The 17,999-nt window shown below is 37.4% G+C and overlaps 2 protein-coding genes and 1 long non-coding RNA gene across 5 annotated transcripts; 2 read left to right on the forward strand and 1 right to left on the reverse strand.

Moving 5' to 3' along the window:
* Positions 1-295: 295 nt before the first annotated feature.
* ltb4r2b (leukotriene B4 receptor 2b) lies at positions 296-7,278 on the forward strand. Of its 3 annotated transcripts, none has more exons than XM_079818752.1 (6): positions 448-726; positions 819-877; positions 3,152-3,721; positions 5,979-6,179; positions 6,268-6,308; positions 6,391-7,197. In XM_079818752.1, the coding sequence occupies exons 2-6, from the start codon at positions 833-835 to the stop codon at positions 6,593-6,595; spliced, it is 1,062 nt and encodes a 353-aa protein (XP_079674878.1). In that variant the 5' UTR covers positions 448-726; positions 819-832; the 3' UTR covers positions 6,596-7,197. The 3 variants fall into 3 exon arrangements, with proteins under 3 accessions (XP_079674879.1, XP_079674878.1, XP_079674877.1); XM_079818751.1 differs by having other exon boundaries at positions 452-726; positions 819-886; XM_079818753.1 differs by lacking the exon at positions 819-877 and having other exon boundaries at positions 296-726; positions 6,391-7,278.
* Positions 7,279-7,611: 333 nt separating this feature from the next.
* LOC307127298 lies at positions 7,612-10,965 on the reverse strand. Its single transcript, XR_013816617.1, has 9 exons — positions 10,641-10,965; positions 10,288-10,308; positions 10,072-10,113; positions 9,831-9,927; positions 9,343-9,363; positions 9,146-9,171; positions 8,935-8,971; positions 8,739-8,830; positions 7,612-8,230 (listed from the first exon to the last, which is right to left on the reverse strand). It is a non-coding gene; the product is annotated as an uncharacterized lncRNA (long non-coding RNA).
* A 440-nt stretch (positions 10,966-11,405) lies between these two features.
* sdr39u1 (short chain dehydrogenase/reductase family 39U, member 1) lies at positions 11,406-16,384 on the forward strand. Its single transcript, XM_079818434.1, has 6 exons — positions 11,406-11,560; positions 11,945-12,051; positions 13,638-13,720; positions 13,837-13,958; positions 14,153-14,305; positions 15,789-16,384. The coding sequence occupies exons 1-6, from the start codon at positions 11,545-11,547 to the stop codon at positions 16,214-16,216; spliced, it is 909 nt and encodes a 302-aa protein (XP_079674560.1). The 5' UTR covers positions 11,406-11,544; the 3' UTR covers positions 16,217-16,384.
* The last annotated feature ends 1,615 nt before the right edge of the window (positions 16,385-17,999 follow it).

Raw genomic sequence — 17,999 nt, forward strand, 5'->3', positions numbered from 1 at the left:
GTTTTGTGTTTGTTTATGTTTGTTAAATAAACATGTCATTTCTGCACTTGAGTCCTCACTGAAGTTTTTCCTTTTTTTTGAACGTGACATTAGCAGGGTTCTGCTATTGTTACAAACTGAAGAACCCTAATTTGGTACTGTTTAGAACCATTCTCCTTTTCCTTTGGTGTATACTGGGTGGGTTGTGGGTTTTAAATCGTAGATATTAATGTTTCAGAGAGAAAAAAAAGTCAAAGTAGGTAAGAGCAGGTAGAAGGAACATGTTGAGGCATGGAACTGTGTGATACACCTCATTGACTCCTTCCTGCATTCTTCTTAAATGCGGTAGCCTACATGTTAGAGAAAGGAAATTTGTACATTCATTTAAAAAAATACATGGAAAAATTGGTGTGTTGCAACATGGGGAGGAGGAGGATGGTGGGGTGGAGTAAATTTGAAAACTGTGTCAGAAGACTAGCAGTTTAGTAACAGAAAGAAGCAGTAGGGCATTGATAAGTATGCTGTGCTTGATCATTTAATAGCATATATAAAATTTGATAGAGTGAGATCACTAAAAAACTGAAATTTAAAGAACTTTAGACATTAAGAATAAGCTATGTGAACGTTTATCTGAGAGACGGGAAAGAAATAGAGAGATCACCTCGGAGACCACACAACCTAACCAGGTCCATCTGGTCACTTCAGGGAAAATACATTTCAGCCATTCGGAACTAATCAAGTGTATTGGTGAGTTACAAGAAACCCTCTTTGATTTTTAAAACTGAAATACATTACAGTCTTATTTCTCATAATCTGCCTTTCCATCTTTGTCCTTTCAGGACACTTTCTGTTGATGCAACTGTCCAATTTCTCAAATTCACACATCTTTGCCATTGAGGTCAGCAACGTGCGTAATCTGTAAAAAAATTAATTAGTACTTTTAGATAGCAGAAGATAACTTTTGGGATGAGGGTGAGGACGTGATCCTTACAGCCTCTGAGTGGCTTTCCTAGCAGTTGAGTAAAATTCACACAGCAAGTTGTAGCACGTTGTTTCCATGTTTTATTCAGTTATGACAGATTACTGGCTGAATTTCAATAATTACATGGTTGCTGAGAGCCCATCCTTGATACTGGCTCATACTTTCTTGGCCCACTGAAGGAGACCTTATTAAAGAAAAAATACTCAATAAGTCATATATCGTCTGAATTAAATAACATGGTTAAATAGGTCAAATATTTAACCATATATTTACCCCCCCATAATTTCAAGTTAATCTAGAAAAAAAATTTACAATGTAAAGTTTGGTTCTTTTTTCAAATATTTTCCAAGATTATTCATTTTAAAATTTCTTATAACATATTTCATGCTAGCAAAGTAAAAACTGTTTGAAAGTAAATCCTACACTCTTTTGTTCAGTTGATAAAAAAGGATAACAGCCGACAAATAAGTAAATACATAAATAATTAATCTATTCCAAACTAGTTCTAAGTAAATACATAAATAAGTACAACCACCAAATCAGAAAAAGTTGGTACAGTATGGAAAACGCTAATTAAAAAAAAGAAGTGATTTCTAAATTTACTTTGACTTGTATTTCATTGCAGACAATATGAACACAAAATATTTCATGTTTTTTCTGGTCAACTTCATGTCATTTGTAAATATGCATCCTTTCCTGTCAGTCAGACCTGCAACACATTTCAAAAAAAGTTGGGACAGTAAAGCATTTACCGCTTTGTAATGTTGCCATTCCTTTTCACAACACTTAAAAGACGTTTAGGGACTGAAGACACCAAGTGATGAAGTGTTTCAGGTGTAATTTTGTCCCATTCTTCCTGCAAACAAATCTTAAGGTGGGCAACAGTACGGGGTCTTCGTTGTCTCATTTTGCGCTTCAAAATGCGCCACACATTCTCTCTTCGCAGCCAGGACTTTGTAATGTGTGCAGAATGTGGTTTTGCATTGTCTTGTTGAAAAATGCATGGACGTCCCTGGAAAAGATGTCTTCTTGAAGGCAGCATATTATGCTCCAAAATCTCTATGTACTTTTCAGCATTAATGGTGCCTTCACATAAGTGCAAGTTACCTTTGCCAAGGGCACTGACACAACCCCACACCATGACAGACCCTGGCTTTTGAACTTGTTGCTGGTAACAGTCTGGATGATCCTTTTCTTCTTTGGTCCGGAGCACACGGCGTCCATTCCTCCCAAAAAATACCTGAAATACTGATTCATCTGACCACAGTACACGTTTCCACTGTGTGATGGTCCATCCCAGATGCCTCCGAGCCCAGAGAAGTTGATGGCGCTTCTGGACACTGTTAACATAGGGCTTCCTTTTGGCACAGTACAGTTTTAACTGGCATTTGTGGATGTAACTACGTATTGTGGTACTTGACAAAGGTTTGCCAAAGTAGTCCTGAGCCCATGTGGTGATATCGCTTATAGATGAATGACGATTCTTAATGCAGTGCCGCCTGAGGGATCGGAGATCACGGTTGTTCAGCTTAGGCTTGCGCCCTTGTCCTTTACGCACTGAAATTCCTCCAGATTCCTTGAATCTTTTAATTATGTTATGCACTGTTGAATGTGAAATATCCAAATCTCTTCCTATCTTTCTTTGAGGAACATTGTTTTTAAACATTTCAATAATTTTCTCACGTATTTGTTGGCAAACTGGCGATCCTCGGCCCATCTTTGCTCCTAAAGGATTAGACCTTTCTTGGATGCTGCTTTTGTACCCAATCATAATTACAATCGCCTGTTGACATCACCTGTTTCAAATCACATCATTATTTAACCATTTTACCTCATTACTAGCCCTAAATTGCTCGTCCCAACTTTTTTTGAAATGTGTTGCAGGTCTGAATGACAGGAAAGGATGCATATTTACAAATGACATGAAGTTCACCAGAAAAAACATGAAATATGTTGTGTTCATATTGTCTGCAATGAAATACAAGTCAAAGTAAATTTAGAAATCACTTCTTTTTTTTTTCTTTTTTTTGCGTTTTCCATACTGTCCCAACTTTTTCTGATTTGGGGTTATAAATAATTAATCTGTCTAGCTGGTCTTACCGTTTGTCAGGATACTTTTTCAACCTTTTAGGTTATATGGTTATGAAAAAAATCCCAGCTTCAAATAACATTGCTTTCTGATTCCATCAGTTCTTCCTCATGGGATCAGAAAATGGGAACAGTTCCATGGAAAACATAACAATCCATTCGGGAGGGAGCATTGTGGATAACGAAATTTCTGTTACCTTTGGGGCCCTCATCCTCAGCATCGTCTTCCTCCTGGGTGTTCCTGGAAACCTCTTCATTATCTGGAGCATCCTGGCACGTGCCCGCAAACGCTCCGTCACTACCCTGCTCATCTTCAACCTGGCATGTGCAGACGGTTGTCTGATGTGTCTGACAATTTTCTTTATAGTTTACCTAGCTAAGCAGAACTGGATATTTGGAGGTGTCATGTGCAAGATGCTTTTCTACTTGTGCAATACAAACATGTACGCTTCTATTATGATCATTATGCTGATGAGTTTACACAGACTAGTGGCAGTGGTGTGGCCCACATACTTGGCTGCCTGTACTCGTAGACGGACGGTATTACTTTTGCTCGGGGGCCTGTGGATTGTTGTCTTTTTGTTGGCACTTCCTGCTTTGATATACCGACGAGAAGAAAAGACAAAAAAGGGAAACACAGAGTGTGCAACACATCACGAGCATCCACAGCAAGTGAGTGGTTTCTTTTTGCTCCATTGATACTTGATTATGATTGGTCAATCCATTGTCCATAGCAACGTTGTAAATTAAACAGCTTAGTATTGTATTTCATATCTCGCTGCAGACCTGCTCTCATTTCATACCAGTGATTCACAACCAAGGGGCCGAGGGCTCCAGTCTCCAGGATTAATTGTAATTATTTAAATCAAACAAAAATAAACATTAGGCTATTTAAACAATAAGATAACACACCAAGGTGTAAACAGTATATATATATATATATATATATATACAGTGAGGAAAATAAGTATTTGAACACCCTGCTATTTTGCAAGTTCTCCCACTTAGAAATCATGAAAGGGTTCTGAAATTGTCTTCATAGGTGCATGTCCACTGTGAGAGACATAATCTAAAAAAAAAAAAATCCAGAAATCACAATGTTTAACTATTTATTTGTATGATACAGCTGCAAATAAGTATTTGAACACCTGTCTATCAGCTAGAATTCTGACCCTCAAAGACCTGTTAGTCTGCCTTTAAAATGTCCACCTCCACTCCATTTATTATCCTAAATTAGATGCATCTGTTTGAGGTCGTTAGCTGCATAAAGACACCTGTCCACCCCATACAATCAGTAAGAATCCAACTACTAACATGGCCAAGACCAAAGAGCTGTCCAAAGACACTAGAGACAAAATTGTACACCTCCACAAGGCTGGAAAGGGCTACGGGGAAATTGCCAAGCAGCTTGGTTAAAAAAGGTCCACTGTTGGAGCAATCATTAGAAAATGGAAGAAGCTAAACATGACTGTCAATCTCCCTCGGACTGGGACTCCATGAAAGATCTCACCTCGTGGGGTCTCAATGATCCTAAGAAAGGTGAGAAATCAGCCCAGAACTACACGGGAGGAGCTGGTCAATGACCTGAAAAGAGCTGGGACCACCGTTTCCAAGGTTACTGTTGGTAATACACTAAGACGTCATGGTTTGAAATCATGCATGGCACGGAAGGTTCCCCTGCTTAAACCAGCACATGTCCATGCCCGTCTTAAGTTTGCCAAGTCATGGGAGAAAGTCATGTGGTCAGATGAGACCAAAATATAACTTTTTGGTCATAATTCCACTAAACGTGTTTGGAGGAAGAAGAATGATGAGAACCATCCCAAGAACACCATCCCTACTGTGAAGCATGGGGGTGGTAGCATCATGCTTTGGGGGTGTTTTTCTGCACATGGGATAGGGCGACTGCACTGTATTAAGGAGAGGATGACCGGGGCCATGTATCAAGATTTTGGGGAACAACCTCCTTCCCTCAGTTAGAACATTGAAGATGTGTCGAGGCTGGGTCTTCCAACATGACAATGACCCGAAGCACACAGCCAGGATAACCAAGGAGTGGCTCTGTAAGAAGCATATCAAGGTTCTGGCGTGGCCTAGCTAGTCTCCAGAGCTAAACCCAATAGAGAATCTTTGGAGGGAGCTCAAACTCCGTGTTTCTCAGCGACAGGCCAGAAACCTGACTGATCTAGAGAAGATCTGTGTGGAGGAGTGGGCCAAAATCCCTCCTGCGGTGTGTACAAACCTGGTGAAAAACTACAGGAAACGTTTGACCTCTGTAGTTGCAAACAAAGGCTACTGTACCAAATATTAACATTGGTTTTCTCAGGTGTTCAAATACTTATTTGCAGCTGTATCACACAAATAAATAGTAAAAAAAAAATCATACATTGTGATTTCTGGATTATTTTTTTTTAGATTATGTATCTCACAGTGGACATGCACCTACGATGACAATTTCAGACCCCTCCATGATTTCTAAGTGGGAGAACTTGCAAAATAACAGGGTGTTCAAATACTTATTTTCCTCACTGTATATATATATATATATATACAGTGAGGAAAATAAGTATTTGAACACCCTGTTATTTTGCAAGTTCTAGTATCAAGTTCAAGATATATATATATATATAAAACTATTGTTTTATTAAAGAATATACAGTTCTTGAAACTTCTGAATATATTTACATATATTTGAAAACAAGCTATTTTATCATAAATACATACCGGAGAACTTATTGTAATTTATATGATGAGCCTTTCAAAGGGGTTGAGGTTGAGGTCCACTGATATAAATGCAGCTGGTGCAATCTTGCATTTCAGTTATTATAATATAAACTAATCTGGGTGATCCATGTTTATTTTTCAATAATGATCTGCTGACATTATTCTTACAAAAGTCATAATTCATATCTAATGTCATTATGAACAGGTGGTATTTCAGTACGCACTTGAGACAGTGGTGGGCTTCCTGGTACCATATGTGATCATAGTGGGCAGTTACGTGTGTATCCTTCGCCGCCTCAGACAGACCAAGTTCAAGAGAAGGATACGATGCGAGAACCTTATTCAAGCCATCATTGTGACGTTCTGCATTTTTTGGCTTCCTTATCACATTATTAATATAGTGCAGGTAAGTATTTAAATCTGTGTTAATCTTCCCAAATCCTTGGAATTATATTGTAACCAGTGTATAAATTAATGATTTGTCTTCTGGTCAGGTGGTGGCAGCACTTTTAAAAGAGGGATCAACCAAAACAAGGTAAGTGAGGACGGTGCTAAAAGATTTTAAAGTACAGATATTTCTCCAAAAGTCAAGAGCCATCTTCTATGTCTTTCCCCAGCTTGGATAAAACCTGGCAATCCAGCCGTGCTGTTACATCTGCTCTGGCTTTTATCAGTAGTTGTGCCAATCCTGTCCTCTACGCCTTTGCCGGACGCTCCTACATCAAAGCTGACGGCCTGGCATTCATGGCCAGACTATTTGAGGGCACAGTCCTGGACTATGGTGCCCGAAAAAGCCAGACCAAAGAAGTTAGCAGACTTTAGACCTTAAAGAGTGCGGAACCATATGATAGACTCTTGGACAATAGTGTAGGGAATAAACACCAGAATTCTTTTTTTAAAGATGTATTTGATTGAACACCATTGTTAATGTCACCAACTTGCCTTAATAATAACCAGCCACGTTTGTAAAAAAAAAAAAAGATTTACAGTACGTTTGAATGTTGCATTGCCGTTATACATGCATTGGAATAATCCTGGCAAATTTGGAGTGGTTTTGCACCTGTAATAAAACAACTTTTTTACTAGCTTACTCATACCCAGAAAGAATTGGTACGCATGCATTTAGTGAGTGAGGTTTATAAAAAAAAAAAAAATTAAACAAAAAAATTAAAATTGATCACAGGAGTTACGGAAAGTCACTTGTCTGCTAAAATGCCCTATTTATAACTATTAAAATAGTTATTTTACTTTAGGCATTTATTTTGCTATTTTTTAATGATTTGTGTACAATACAATTGATAAAGCAGTATTTTCTCCATCTTTTAGTGGCTGTACTATAATAGCGATCTAGCTTTGTTGAAAAAAAAAAAAAAAAACTCTGATTTGTATTGAGAAACCTTAAATAAAAGTTAAGAAATATTTGTAATGTTTTCAGTTATAATTTTCTTAGATTTCTTTAACAGATTGAAAACTATTCTGCAGATTTTTCAAAAAATTTAGCACAGAAAAAAAAATAAAAATGTCAACTTCCACAGATTCCGTGTGGCCCTGCATACCCCAGTGTATACATTTACAGGACTGGGATGAAGAAATAACATGAGAACATGTACTTTAGAATCATACATTGTATTTGTGCCTTCACTTGGCAGTACAGATGTAGAAAGCAAATACTTCAGGACTGTTTGAATGCGGGAAACATCCAAGACAAATGGTTTGAAACCCGATTTTTTCAAAGGAATATCCATAAAACGCCACCCAAGTGCATAGGTCACAGGATTTAGTGCTCAATCTTGATTAATCTTAAATCCTCAACCGGTACACAATTCACACCATGAATAAAGCCAATATATAAAAATTTATTGTAGCAGTTTCAAGTCATTACAAATCACTGACAGTATATGCACTGCAGTCACCTTTCATACTAAGAAAGCATTCAACTCAAGAGGGACACAAGTCACAAATTATTATTATATATATTATTTATATACACCAATTCTAAATAGCATCCATTCTAAAATGTTAATTTCTGGTAGCATGTATGTTTTCGTCTCAAGCAAGACTATATAAAAAAAAAGACATTAAATGTGAAAATATTTCAACCTTAAAACTCTATAGTAGAAAGCCAGGCCACATGAAGTTAATACCCAAATTAAAAAAAAAAGGACTAAAAAGATCTGACTGTTCAATAAGGATGCACTTAAACGTCAGAATGAAAAAACAAAAACTAACTTTTTGGACATCACCCTGCGGTTGTTTTTTATATAAAAGTTGAGTCTCCAGCACAATGAGCAAAGATGTTAGAATATTCAGACTAAACTGAGGTTTGTTTACACCAATGAGCACTTTCAGAGCATTTCAATTAAATCACTGAATTTCATAAACACAGACAATAGTTCATCAATTTGGTGCAAGACTGAAGCATGAGATCAGATTCTCCATTTCCACATTGGCTGGGCCCTGTAGAAAACAAATAAACCGTACATTAGAATGTATTCTGAGGGAAACCATAACATCTCATTGCTGTATTCCGCAGCTTTAACCAGTCAGTGCAGTAGGTTTGAAATCATTAGATTCATGTGAAACACGGACTGCAAAAATCATCATGTCAAGGTTGAGCAGCTGCAGACTCGGTTCAGGCTAAAACGTTACAATATAGCAAAGGAGAACGAGGCATCTGGATGTAGTTAAAGCAGATGTACCCAACAATTCAGCTACAAACAAACCTTTTCATTGAAAAGATGCATTAGCTTTCAGCATTGCTGCCTGCAACAGGAGATGCACTTGTACGTGCTTGTGGGATGGCCATTATTATTATTATTATTATTATTATTATGATTAGGCTACAAACAAATGTGAAAATGTCATACTATAAATATAACCCACTTTCATTCAGATAAATCATTCCCCCAACCCTTTATGTTGCATCTCATATTGTCCACTTTCTTGTAAAATTAATAAAGCTCACTTTTTCCACTCATCAGGGAGAGGCTCGGGGTTTGTGGGTCATGAGCTGACATGTTTGCTGAAAAGCAAAGGCCATAATCATATCCAGGTAGCCTAGTCAAAAGACATAACATGAGAACGCAGCTTGCATTAAAGACTATATGGATCTCCGACTGTTCTTTGAGGATGCATTTGCTGTCAGAATGAAAAAACCCTACCTTATTGGACATCCTGCACTTTTAAAAGTTGAGGCTCCTGCAAAATTAGCAAAGATGTTAGGACATTCAGACTAAACTGAGGTTTGTTTATACCAACGAGCACTTTTTCAGAGCATTTCATTAAAATCACTGGATTTCATAAACACGGACGAATGCAGTTCATCAATTTGGTGCAAGACAGAAGCATGAGAAACATGAAATTTTGACTCACCTCCCGGCTTTCAAAAGTTGAGGCTCCTGCACAATTAACAAAGATGTTAGAATATTCAGACTAAATTGAGGTTTGTTTACACCGAGCACTTTTTCAGAGCATTTCAATAAAATCACTGAATTTCATAAACACGGACAAATGCAGTTCATCAACTTGGTGCAAAACAACAACAAGAGCAACATGAGATTTGGACTCACCATTTCCATAAAGGCAGGTCCCTTTAGAATAAAACGAATACAAAAATCACACATTAGAATGTATTCTGAGGGAAACCATAACATCTCATAGCTGTATTCCGCAGCGTTAACCAGTCAGTGCAGTAGGTTTGAAATCATTAGATTCATGTGAAACACGGACTGCAAAATCATCATGGCTAGGTTGAGCAGCTGCGGACTCGGTTCAGGCTAAAACGTTACATCAATGATGTAGCACAGTATAACAAGGCATCTGGAATCTGGATGTAGTTAAAGGAGATGCACCTGCCAATTCAGCTACAAACAAACCTTCTCATTCAAAATATGCATTAGCTTCTGCAACAGATGCGCTTGTAGGATGGCCATTATTATTAGGCTACAAACAAATGTGAAAGTCATACTATAAATATAACACTTTTCAGATAAATCATTTCCCCAACCCTTTGTTGAATCTCATATTGTCTATTTGCTTGTAAAATTAAAGGCCTCACCTTTCCACTCATCAGGCAGAGGCTCGGGGTTTGTGGTTCATGAGCTGACATGTTTGCGGAAAAGCAAAGGCCATAATCCCAATCATATCCAGGTAGCCTAGTCAGGAAAAAAACCAAAACAAACAAACATAATATAATATATATCTCATGGGTATGAATATGCAACTTCCATTAAAGACTATATGGAGCTCAGACTGTTCTTTAAGGATGCATTTACAGTCAGAATGAAAGCAAAACCTACCTTATTGGACGTCGCCTGCTGCACTTTTAAACGTTGAGGCTCCTACACAATTAGCAAAGATGTTAGAAGATTCAGACTAAACTGAGGTTTGTTTACACTAATGAGCACTTTTTCAGAGCATTTCAATAAAGTCACTGAATTTCATAAACACGGACGAATGCAGTTCATCAGCTTGGTGCAAAACAACAACAACAGCAACATGAGATTTGGACTCACCATTTCCATAAAGGCAGGTCCCTGTAGAAAACAAAATCACACATTAGAATGTATTCTGAGGGAAACCATAACATCTCATAGCTGTATTCCGCAGCGTTAACCAGTCAGTGCAGTAGGTTTGAAATCATTAGATTCATGTGAAACACGGACTGCAAAATCATCATGTCAAGGTTGAGCAGCTGCGGACTCGGTTCGGGCTAAAACGTTACATCAATGAAGTAGCACAGTATAACAAGGCATCTGGATGTAGTTAAAGGAGATGCACCTGCCAATTCAGCTACGAACAAACCTTCTCATTGAAAACACGTAGCTTTCAGTATTGCTCTAAAATATTAAACAAAACTTACACTTACAGAATACGCTCCAATGGGTCCATTTAACACAGGAATTATTATGAAAACGCATCCTTTTAGCTTGTAGTTATGTATATTTTCTAAAGCAGTCAAATTACGTAGACCGTAGATAACCACTTTACCTATAGAGTTAAAAATAAATAAGATACATATTTAAAAAACGATATAAAAGAGCAACAAACTAGTGCTAAAGTATTAAAGCAACTAAAACGGTACTCAAAACAGATATTTCGAGGACTACACACACACGTTTCTACACCATTGAGAACTGGCAGCAGAAAGGATGTTACTGTGGCACGAGGCCGAATTTATCGCCTAAACAACCACGTGTTTCTACAGGGAAAAAAGCGCTTCCGGTTGCGGCACACCACACACCCCCATAGGCACACCCCCATCAATTATAAACTGGATCAGAGTAATATCATTCAATTCAGGGCTTTAGACATGATGAGACTTATGTATAGAAAAGCTATTCATTTTTATGTTATATGAATTCTCAGCAGACATAGTATGATGCATTTAAAACAGCAGGTGTAGGCATAATTAAGAATGCATAATTCCAAAGCAAGGTGTGTAGTGTATATCATTTATGATATCATATTTTAAATATCATATTGCTTATTGGTATGGAATATCATTGCTGTATACTCACGTTCTGTACAATAATGTTGTCGATAGTTTTCAGAAGGTAAGAAGGTAACTTGACGCCCTTATCAACATGGCTGCAGTTACGCTCCAGTTTGTGTGGATCACGTGGTCAACGACGACCTTCGCTATGTAATCGTAGGCACCATGGGTGGGCACGGTAGTAGTAGGCACTAGGCAGATTGCAGGTGCAGAAAGATGTGAAAGAAGTGGATTTCTGCAAGTTGTCAAGATAAACGGGCTCTACTTTGCAAGCATAATGAGAGTTGTAATAGGTAAGTTATATCACATATATCACTTTTCGCGGTGCATGATAGCGTAACAAAAGTAACGTTAGTCTGTGTGCTGGTGTACACTGATCGCCTCTTTGGATAGGAACATTAAAACTTATGTATTAAAATATGGTTCTTTGCTCGTATGTGATCGCGTTATGACATGGCTGGGTTCATTTATCTGTCACTGGATAAATGAGTGATTTTTCTTGAGGTGATCCGTTTCGTAAGTGCTGTAACTGCGCATGCGTGTGTACACGTGCGCAGGGTGGCTTATTGTTATTACTGGGCTGCAAATGTCATATGCTATAAATATGTCATATTGTCTATTTGCTTGTAAAATTAATAAAGCTTTATTTTTCTCACTTTCTCCCCCACTCTCATCAGGTGGAGGCTCAGGGTTTGTGGGTCGTGAACTGATACGTTTGCTGAAAAGCAAAGGCCATGAAATCACAGTCATATCCAGGCAGCCTGGTCCAGGAAAAATAACATGGGTATGATGTAACTTACATTGAAGACTATATTGATATGCATCGAAGTACACCTTTACTTATGATTTTTTTGGTATCTGTGTAACCCCTCGCCAACATAATACCAAGCCTGATACAATATTACTCAGTATAATTGAAATAATAATACATTTCCTTGTAAGGCCCAGCTCAGTTCAGAGTTTTCCGCTAAATATGTGATGCGTAAACCTTTTAAATGTAGAGTTAAATGTTGGTGATAAGGTATCTTTGACCTATGTCAGGGGTGCAAAACTCAGGCCACAGCCCTGCAGAGTTTAGCTTCAACTTCAATTCTTTCAGCTGCCTTCTCAAACTTTCGCTGCAGCAGCAGTTTATTCCTGCTTTGTAAACGCATTTTATTTCATGATCATTTTCTTCAGAAGAGAAGTGAATTGCACCGTCTCTCTTGCGAGAAGTGAATCAAACGGACACTATGATTGGCTGTTTGCCACACGTCACACTTTCAGTTGCATGCGCTTCAGAGTTAATCGCAAACTCTGGATTAAACCTGGGGCCTATACCATGAAGCCGGTTTAGCTGGCTAGCCAGATATGTTTAAGCTTAGTTTGTGCCAATCCCGGGTTTTAGGTACCATTAAAGTGGTTTGGCTTTTAGCAATGTTCATCTCCATAGTAACTTGCGCTCCACGGCTAACCTGCTCCAGGGCAGGTTATGTTCTGGATAAGAGATCTCAAATTAGAAATTAGAAATCAGCTGTGAGCAAATTGACACACCTCTGATGCAATAAAGTCACTCCCCGTTTTTTAACTCCAAATTAAAGGTCACTACATAGCAAATTATTTTTAAAGACTAAAGTGTCTGGCTTTTAACAATGCTTATTTATTATAATAATATTTTTGAATGACTTAGATATCATTTATGTAATTATTATACCCTTAATCAATTACACATGTATCATTTTAGTTAATCAATCATTAATAGGCACATAGTTAAAATTAATATAAATAGACTATATTAAGGTCATACAAATAAGCTTTAAAATCAATAAATAAAGCTATAAAAATTACTACATGTGAGCTTAAATGTTAAATTCTCTCTATATATCAACTAAACTAACTTCATAACTTTTACCTGCATTGACGTATTAAGATTTTTCTTAAAGTTGTCCTCTTTCATAGACAGCTCTTTTCTTCTTGCTGTGTACATTTGTTTAAATTTTTAATATTTTTCAATCATGTAATATTCTGCAGAAGAGAGAAATCAATTTAGCTGAGAAGTAGATGTCAGTTTCACTGATCCACATCGTGTGATTGGCTGTTCACTGCTGATGTCACAGCTAAAATCCTAAACTCCGGATCAAAGCCTGAGTTGACAGAGAAAGCTGATGATCAGCATCATGGGACCAACAAAGCCTGAATAGATTGGTTTGGTTTTGTCAACTCGTAACTAATCCTGTAACCCTGAGTTTGTTAAACTACCATCATGGTACAGGCCCCAGGTTGGATTTATCTGGATTTGTCAACTCTAGACCTACTCTGAAACTCAGAATTTGTTCAGCTAGCTTCATGCAACAGGCCTCTGAGTGCCTAACCTATGTTTACTTATCACAGGCTGATGTGGAGGCAGGAGGCCTCCCGCCATGTGAGGGCGCTGTGAATCTAGCAGGGGAGAATATTATGAACCCTTTGAGATGGTGAGGACATTTTTTTCCCCCTCAGTGTATATAAATAATTATGGAAAAAAACCTTCTTCCCTTTAATATGGTTTTGTTATTATTATTGTTTTAATATTTTGTATTTGACACTCTAGGTGGAATGAAAATTACAAAAAGGATCTGTTCTCCAGCCGAATAAACACAACCAGAATTCTTGCCCAAGCTATTGCTGCATCACCCACTCCACCACATTCATGGGTCCTTGTTACAGGAGTAGGTAAATAAGTGGTGTTGTTTTTATCAAATAATACAGAATAACTTGTCAGAATAATCCTATTCACGTCTCTGTTCATGTGTAGTTTTGTCTCCTCTAACCTGATTTGATAATTTAAAGGAAAACAAATTTAATGAAAGAAATGTAATTTTATAAGGTCGAATTTTTGCAAATTTGTTCTCTGATTTTGTCTTCAGCATGTTATAAACCTAGTTTTGAAACCCAGTACACTGAAAAGAGCAACTGGACACCATTTGACTTTCTGTCTCGCCTGGTGAAAGAGTGGGAGGGGGCAGGACAACTTCCTGAAATCAGTGCTAAGAAAACAAGACAAGTGATCATCAGACCAGGTGAAGCTAAACAAGTTTCTCATTCATTACAAATACCTTTATTCAACAAGGATGCATTAAATTGATCAAAAGTGACGGTAAAGACTAGTGATGCAAAGTCCAAGTCATTTCCACGAACCAGTTCTTTTCGAACAGTTTGGCTCAATGAACCGGTTCAAAAAGCCGATTCTTAGGTTCCTGGTGCACTATGCATTTCTTTTATGCTTTGTATGCATTTCTCAGTGTATTAGATAAAGTAATCTGTCAATGCATATGGAAACAATCGAATAAAGTTATTGCATGTTGTTGATTATTGCCTTTCGTTCACTTAAGTTAACAGTGTTTGTGTTCACAGTAAATTTAATCTTTCCTTCACGTCGGATTCGACTGAAAATTACGCAACTACAGCACACATTACAGGCACAGATCAACAAACGCGGATATTTATACCATAGAACGAGTAAACCAACTCCTTGTTTATTGTCTTTATAAACTGCTTGATTTAAAATATAATCTGCACACGCATGTTTTCATGTTTTAATAAAATTAAGGCCTATTTAATAAAACCAGTTCACTTAAGTTAATGGTGTTTGTGGTTACAGTTTTATTTGCAGATCCTTTATGTCGGATACGACTGAACAATATTGAGTAGCCCACATCTTGGATAAACTTCCTAAAAGTTTTGCTCATGCAGCACACATTACAGACATGCATAAACGATATATAGCCTATATAGAAAGAATAAACCAGACTTATACATTTGCTTAACAATTTAAACTATAATCTGCATGCACAATAAACTACAGTTAAATGTATTTAAATCTCTCAACAGAAAGGTTTTTGCAGGTTTTAATAAAATGTTATTTAATAATAGTAGTCATAATAAGCATATTTCCAGTAGCCTACGTCACCTACGTGCCTCAGACTTGCGTCTCCAACTCAATCATCAGAATCCTTGGTAATCCTCTGCAAACTTCGACAGCTGTTTGAACCGGCTCTTTCGGTTCTTTTCAGGTTCTTTTTTTAGTCGGACGTGCTACTTCGGCTTTTTTGTCTTGTGTCATCAACCCAGAACTAAAGTTCGATTTAGTTCGATTAATGAACCGGCTCAACAGGTTACTTGCTGAGAACCGGCTCAAAAGAACGATTCGTTCAAGAACCAAACATCACTAGTAAAGACATATATAATGTAAAAAGATTTATATTTCAATTTTTTTCAACATTGATGATAAGATATATTTCCTAAGCACCAAATCAGCATATTAGAATGATTTCTGAAGGATCATGTGACACTGAAGAGTGGAGTAAAATTCAGCTTCACCATCACAGGAATAGAGTAGAAGAAAAGAATAGAATTTAAAAATAGTACAAAAAAATATTACTGTTTTTACAGTATTTTTGATCAAATAAATGCAGCCTTGGTGAGCTTAAGAGACTTCGTTTAAAAACAACCTAAACTTTTGAATGGTAGTGTAATTATGTACTTTCTTCCACTCACTTGCAGGTGCAGTGTTAGGGCGTGACGGTGGCGCCATGAAACCGATGATGATTCCCTTTTGGCTTGGCCTGGGTGGGACCCTTGGCTCGGGACGCCAGCCCTTCCCTTGGATCCATGTTTCAGACCTTGCTGGCATCATTGCCCATACCTTGGAGCCCCATGAAAGTCCATCATGCACAGAGCCAGATGTATTTAATGGAGTTGCGCCTGCGTTGAATACAAATTTAGAATTCACTAAAGAGTTAGGCAGTGCTCTAAAAAGACCTACTATCCTCCCTGTGCCTGGCTTTTTCTTAGATGTCTTCCTCGGTTCTGAGAGAGCTGTTATCCTCACAGAAGGCCAGAAAGTAGTGCCCGAGAGAACTCTTGAGTCAGGCTTTGAGTATCAATACCCAGATCTTACTTCTGCTATAAAAGAAATAGTTGGATATTAGTGATCAGTCAAAACACCTGAGGAGATTATTTTATGCATACTAATGAAGTTATAACATATAACTTTTAAATTTGAATTAAGCATATCAAATAATAAAGCTTGCTTGTACAAAAATGACAAATACATTTAAATAATTTGATTTACTCTGAGATAAATAAGGTTCTCAGTTCCTTTTGGTTGTCTGTTCCTTGTAAGAGCAAGTTATAGTGTGTGTGTGTGTGTGTGTGTGTGTGTGTGTGTGTGTGTGTGTGTGTGTGTGTGTGTGTGTGTGTGTGTGTGTGTGTGTGTGTGTGTGTGTGTGTGTGTGTGTGTGTGTGTGTGTGTGTGTGTGTGTGTGTACAAAATGAACACTGCATTTGTAAATAAATGTCTGTATGTAATGTTTGAGTCCAGCTGTGGTATCTCTGAGTATATTCCATCATTAGATAATCATAGCAGATGTTATGTCTCTCATGACATTGAGTGGCTATATTTGGCTCATCTGTCTGATCCATGGGGTCATCCTCTACATGGAACGTTTACATATTTTTCTTCAAAACCCACCATTGGAACAAGTACAGATCTGTGTATGGACACAATTCACACACCAGCTTTTTAATCTTAGATCCACTTATGCTGGGTACACACCAAAAGATTTTTTACATCTTATAAGATTTTCAAAATGTGTTAGACCACACACATGAGGACAAATAATCCTAGATTTAACCGTTTTGCTCCTATAGTGTGTGGTGTGCCATGATGTGACAAAGACAGCACACCACACACGAACAGATTTTCAACCAGAGTCCCGACTGTAAACAGGAAATCTCGCAAAATCCCGCGAGACTTCAGAATAAGTATGGCAGTGATTGGCACAAATATCAATTTCGATCTTGATTCAATATCAATTAATATAGCCTAATGTACATATAAGGAAAGTTTGCCTTTTTAGCACTATTTTAAACTTTTCTTGGGTAAATTATATTTGCTTGCATTCATTAATATTCACTTGTGTGTGCTTATATAAGTATCATTAAAAATATTAGGATGTAAATTGTTAACGTTTTAAAATTTCACATTTAAAGAAATCTAGTGTTTGATCATATGTATTTAAATGCAAAACCAAAAAATAAGTAAGCAGTTATGATCTGCAATACTTTGAGCAACCAGACACATGTATATGTGAGCACTCCGTGATCTACATGAGCGCGCACGCCGCCGGGAGATGAGAGCATGTCACAACTCTGTTTTCTACGCCTCTGGCTTTAACTTTTATGCCACATTAGCGTCAAAACGCTATATTTATTGTTTGAATTGTATTCAAGTTTAAAAGCACTTTCAAGTTTCATATCAAAAGCAGGGTTGAGAGAAAGAGAGAGACGCATGAGTGACAGAGAGATGGAGAGAGAGAGAGAGAGAGAGAGATAGAGAGAGAGCATGGAAAGGAAATTAACGAGTACACTGTGTGTTTTAAATAGCGTTAAAAAGTTAATGAATAACAACGCGCAATATGTGAACACTGATGTTACAAAGTGAGCTAGTGAATGGTAAAATAAAATAAAAATCACACTGCTATGTTTCTTTATAATTGTTGTCCTCAGGTGTCTCTTGGAAAATAGCTATACAGTATTCTTCTCTTTGAAATTGCCTTATTAAATAAACTATAAATAATTGTTTTTTATAGTCTGAGTTATAGTCAGTTCATGACTATTTCATCTCTCAGCGTGCTTTCGGATTGAATATTATTTCGTTTCATGTGAGTGTGCGCGCGTTTGTCCTCGAGGTTCCCCCCACACATCAGGATT

Source organism: Gobio gobio (assembly GCF_949357685.1).
Source record: "Gobio gobio genome assembly, chromosome: 6".
Classification (NCBI taxonomy): Eukaryota; Metazoa; Chordata; class Actinopteri; order Cypriniformes; family Gobionidae; genus Gobio; species Gobio gobio.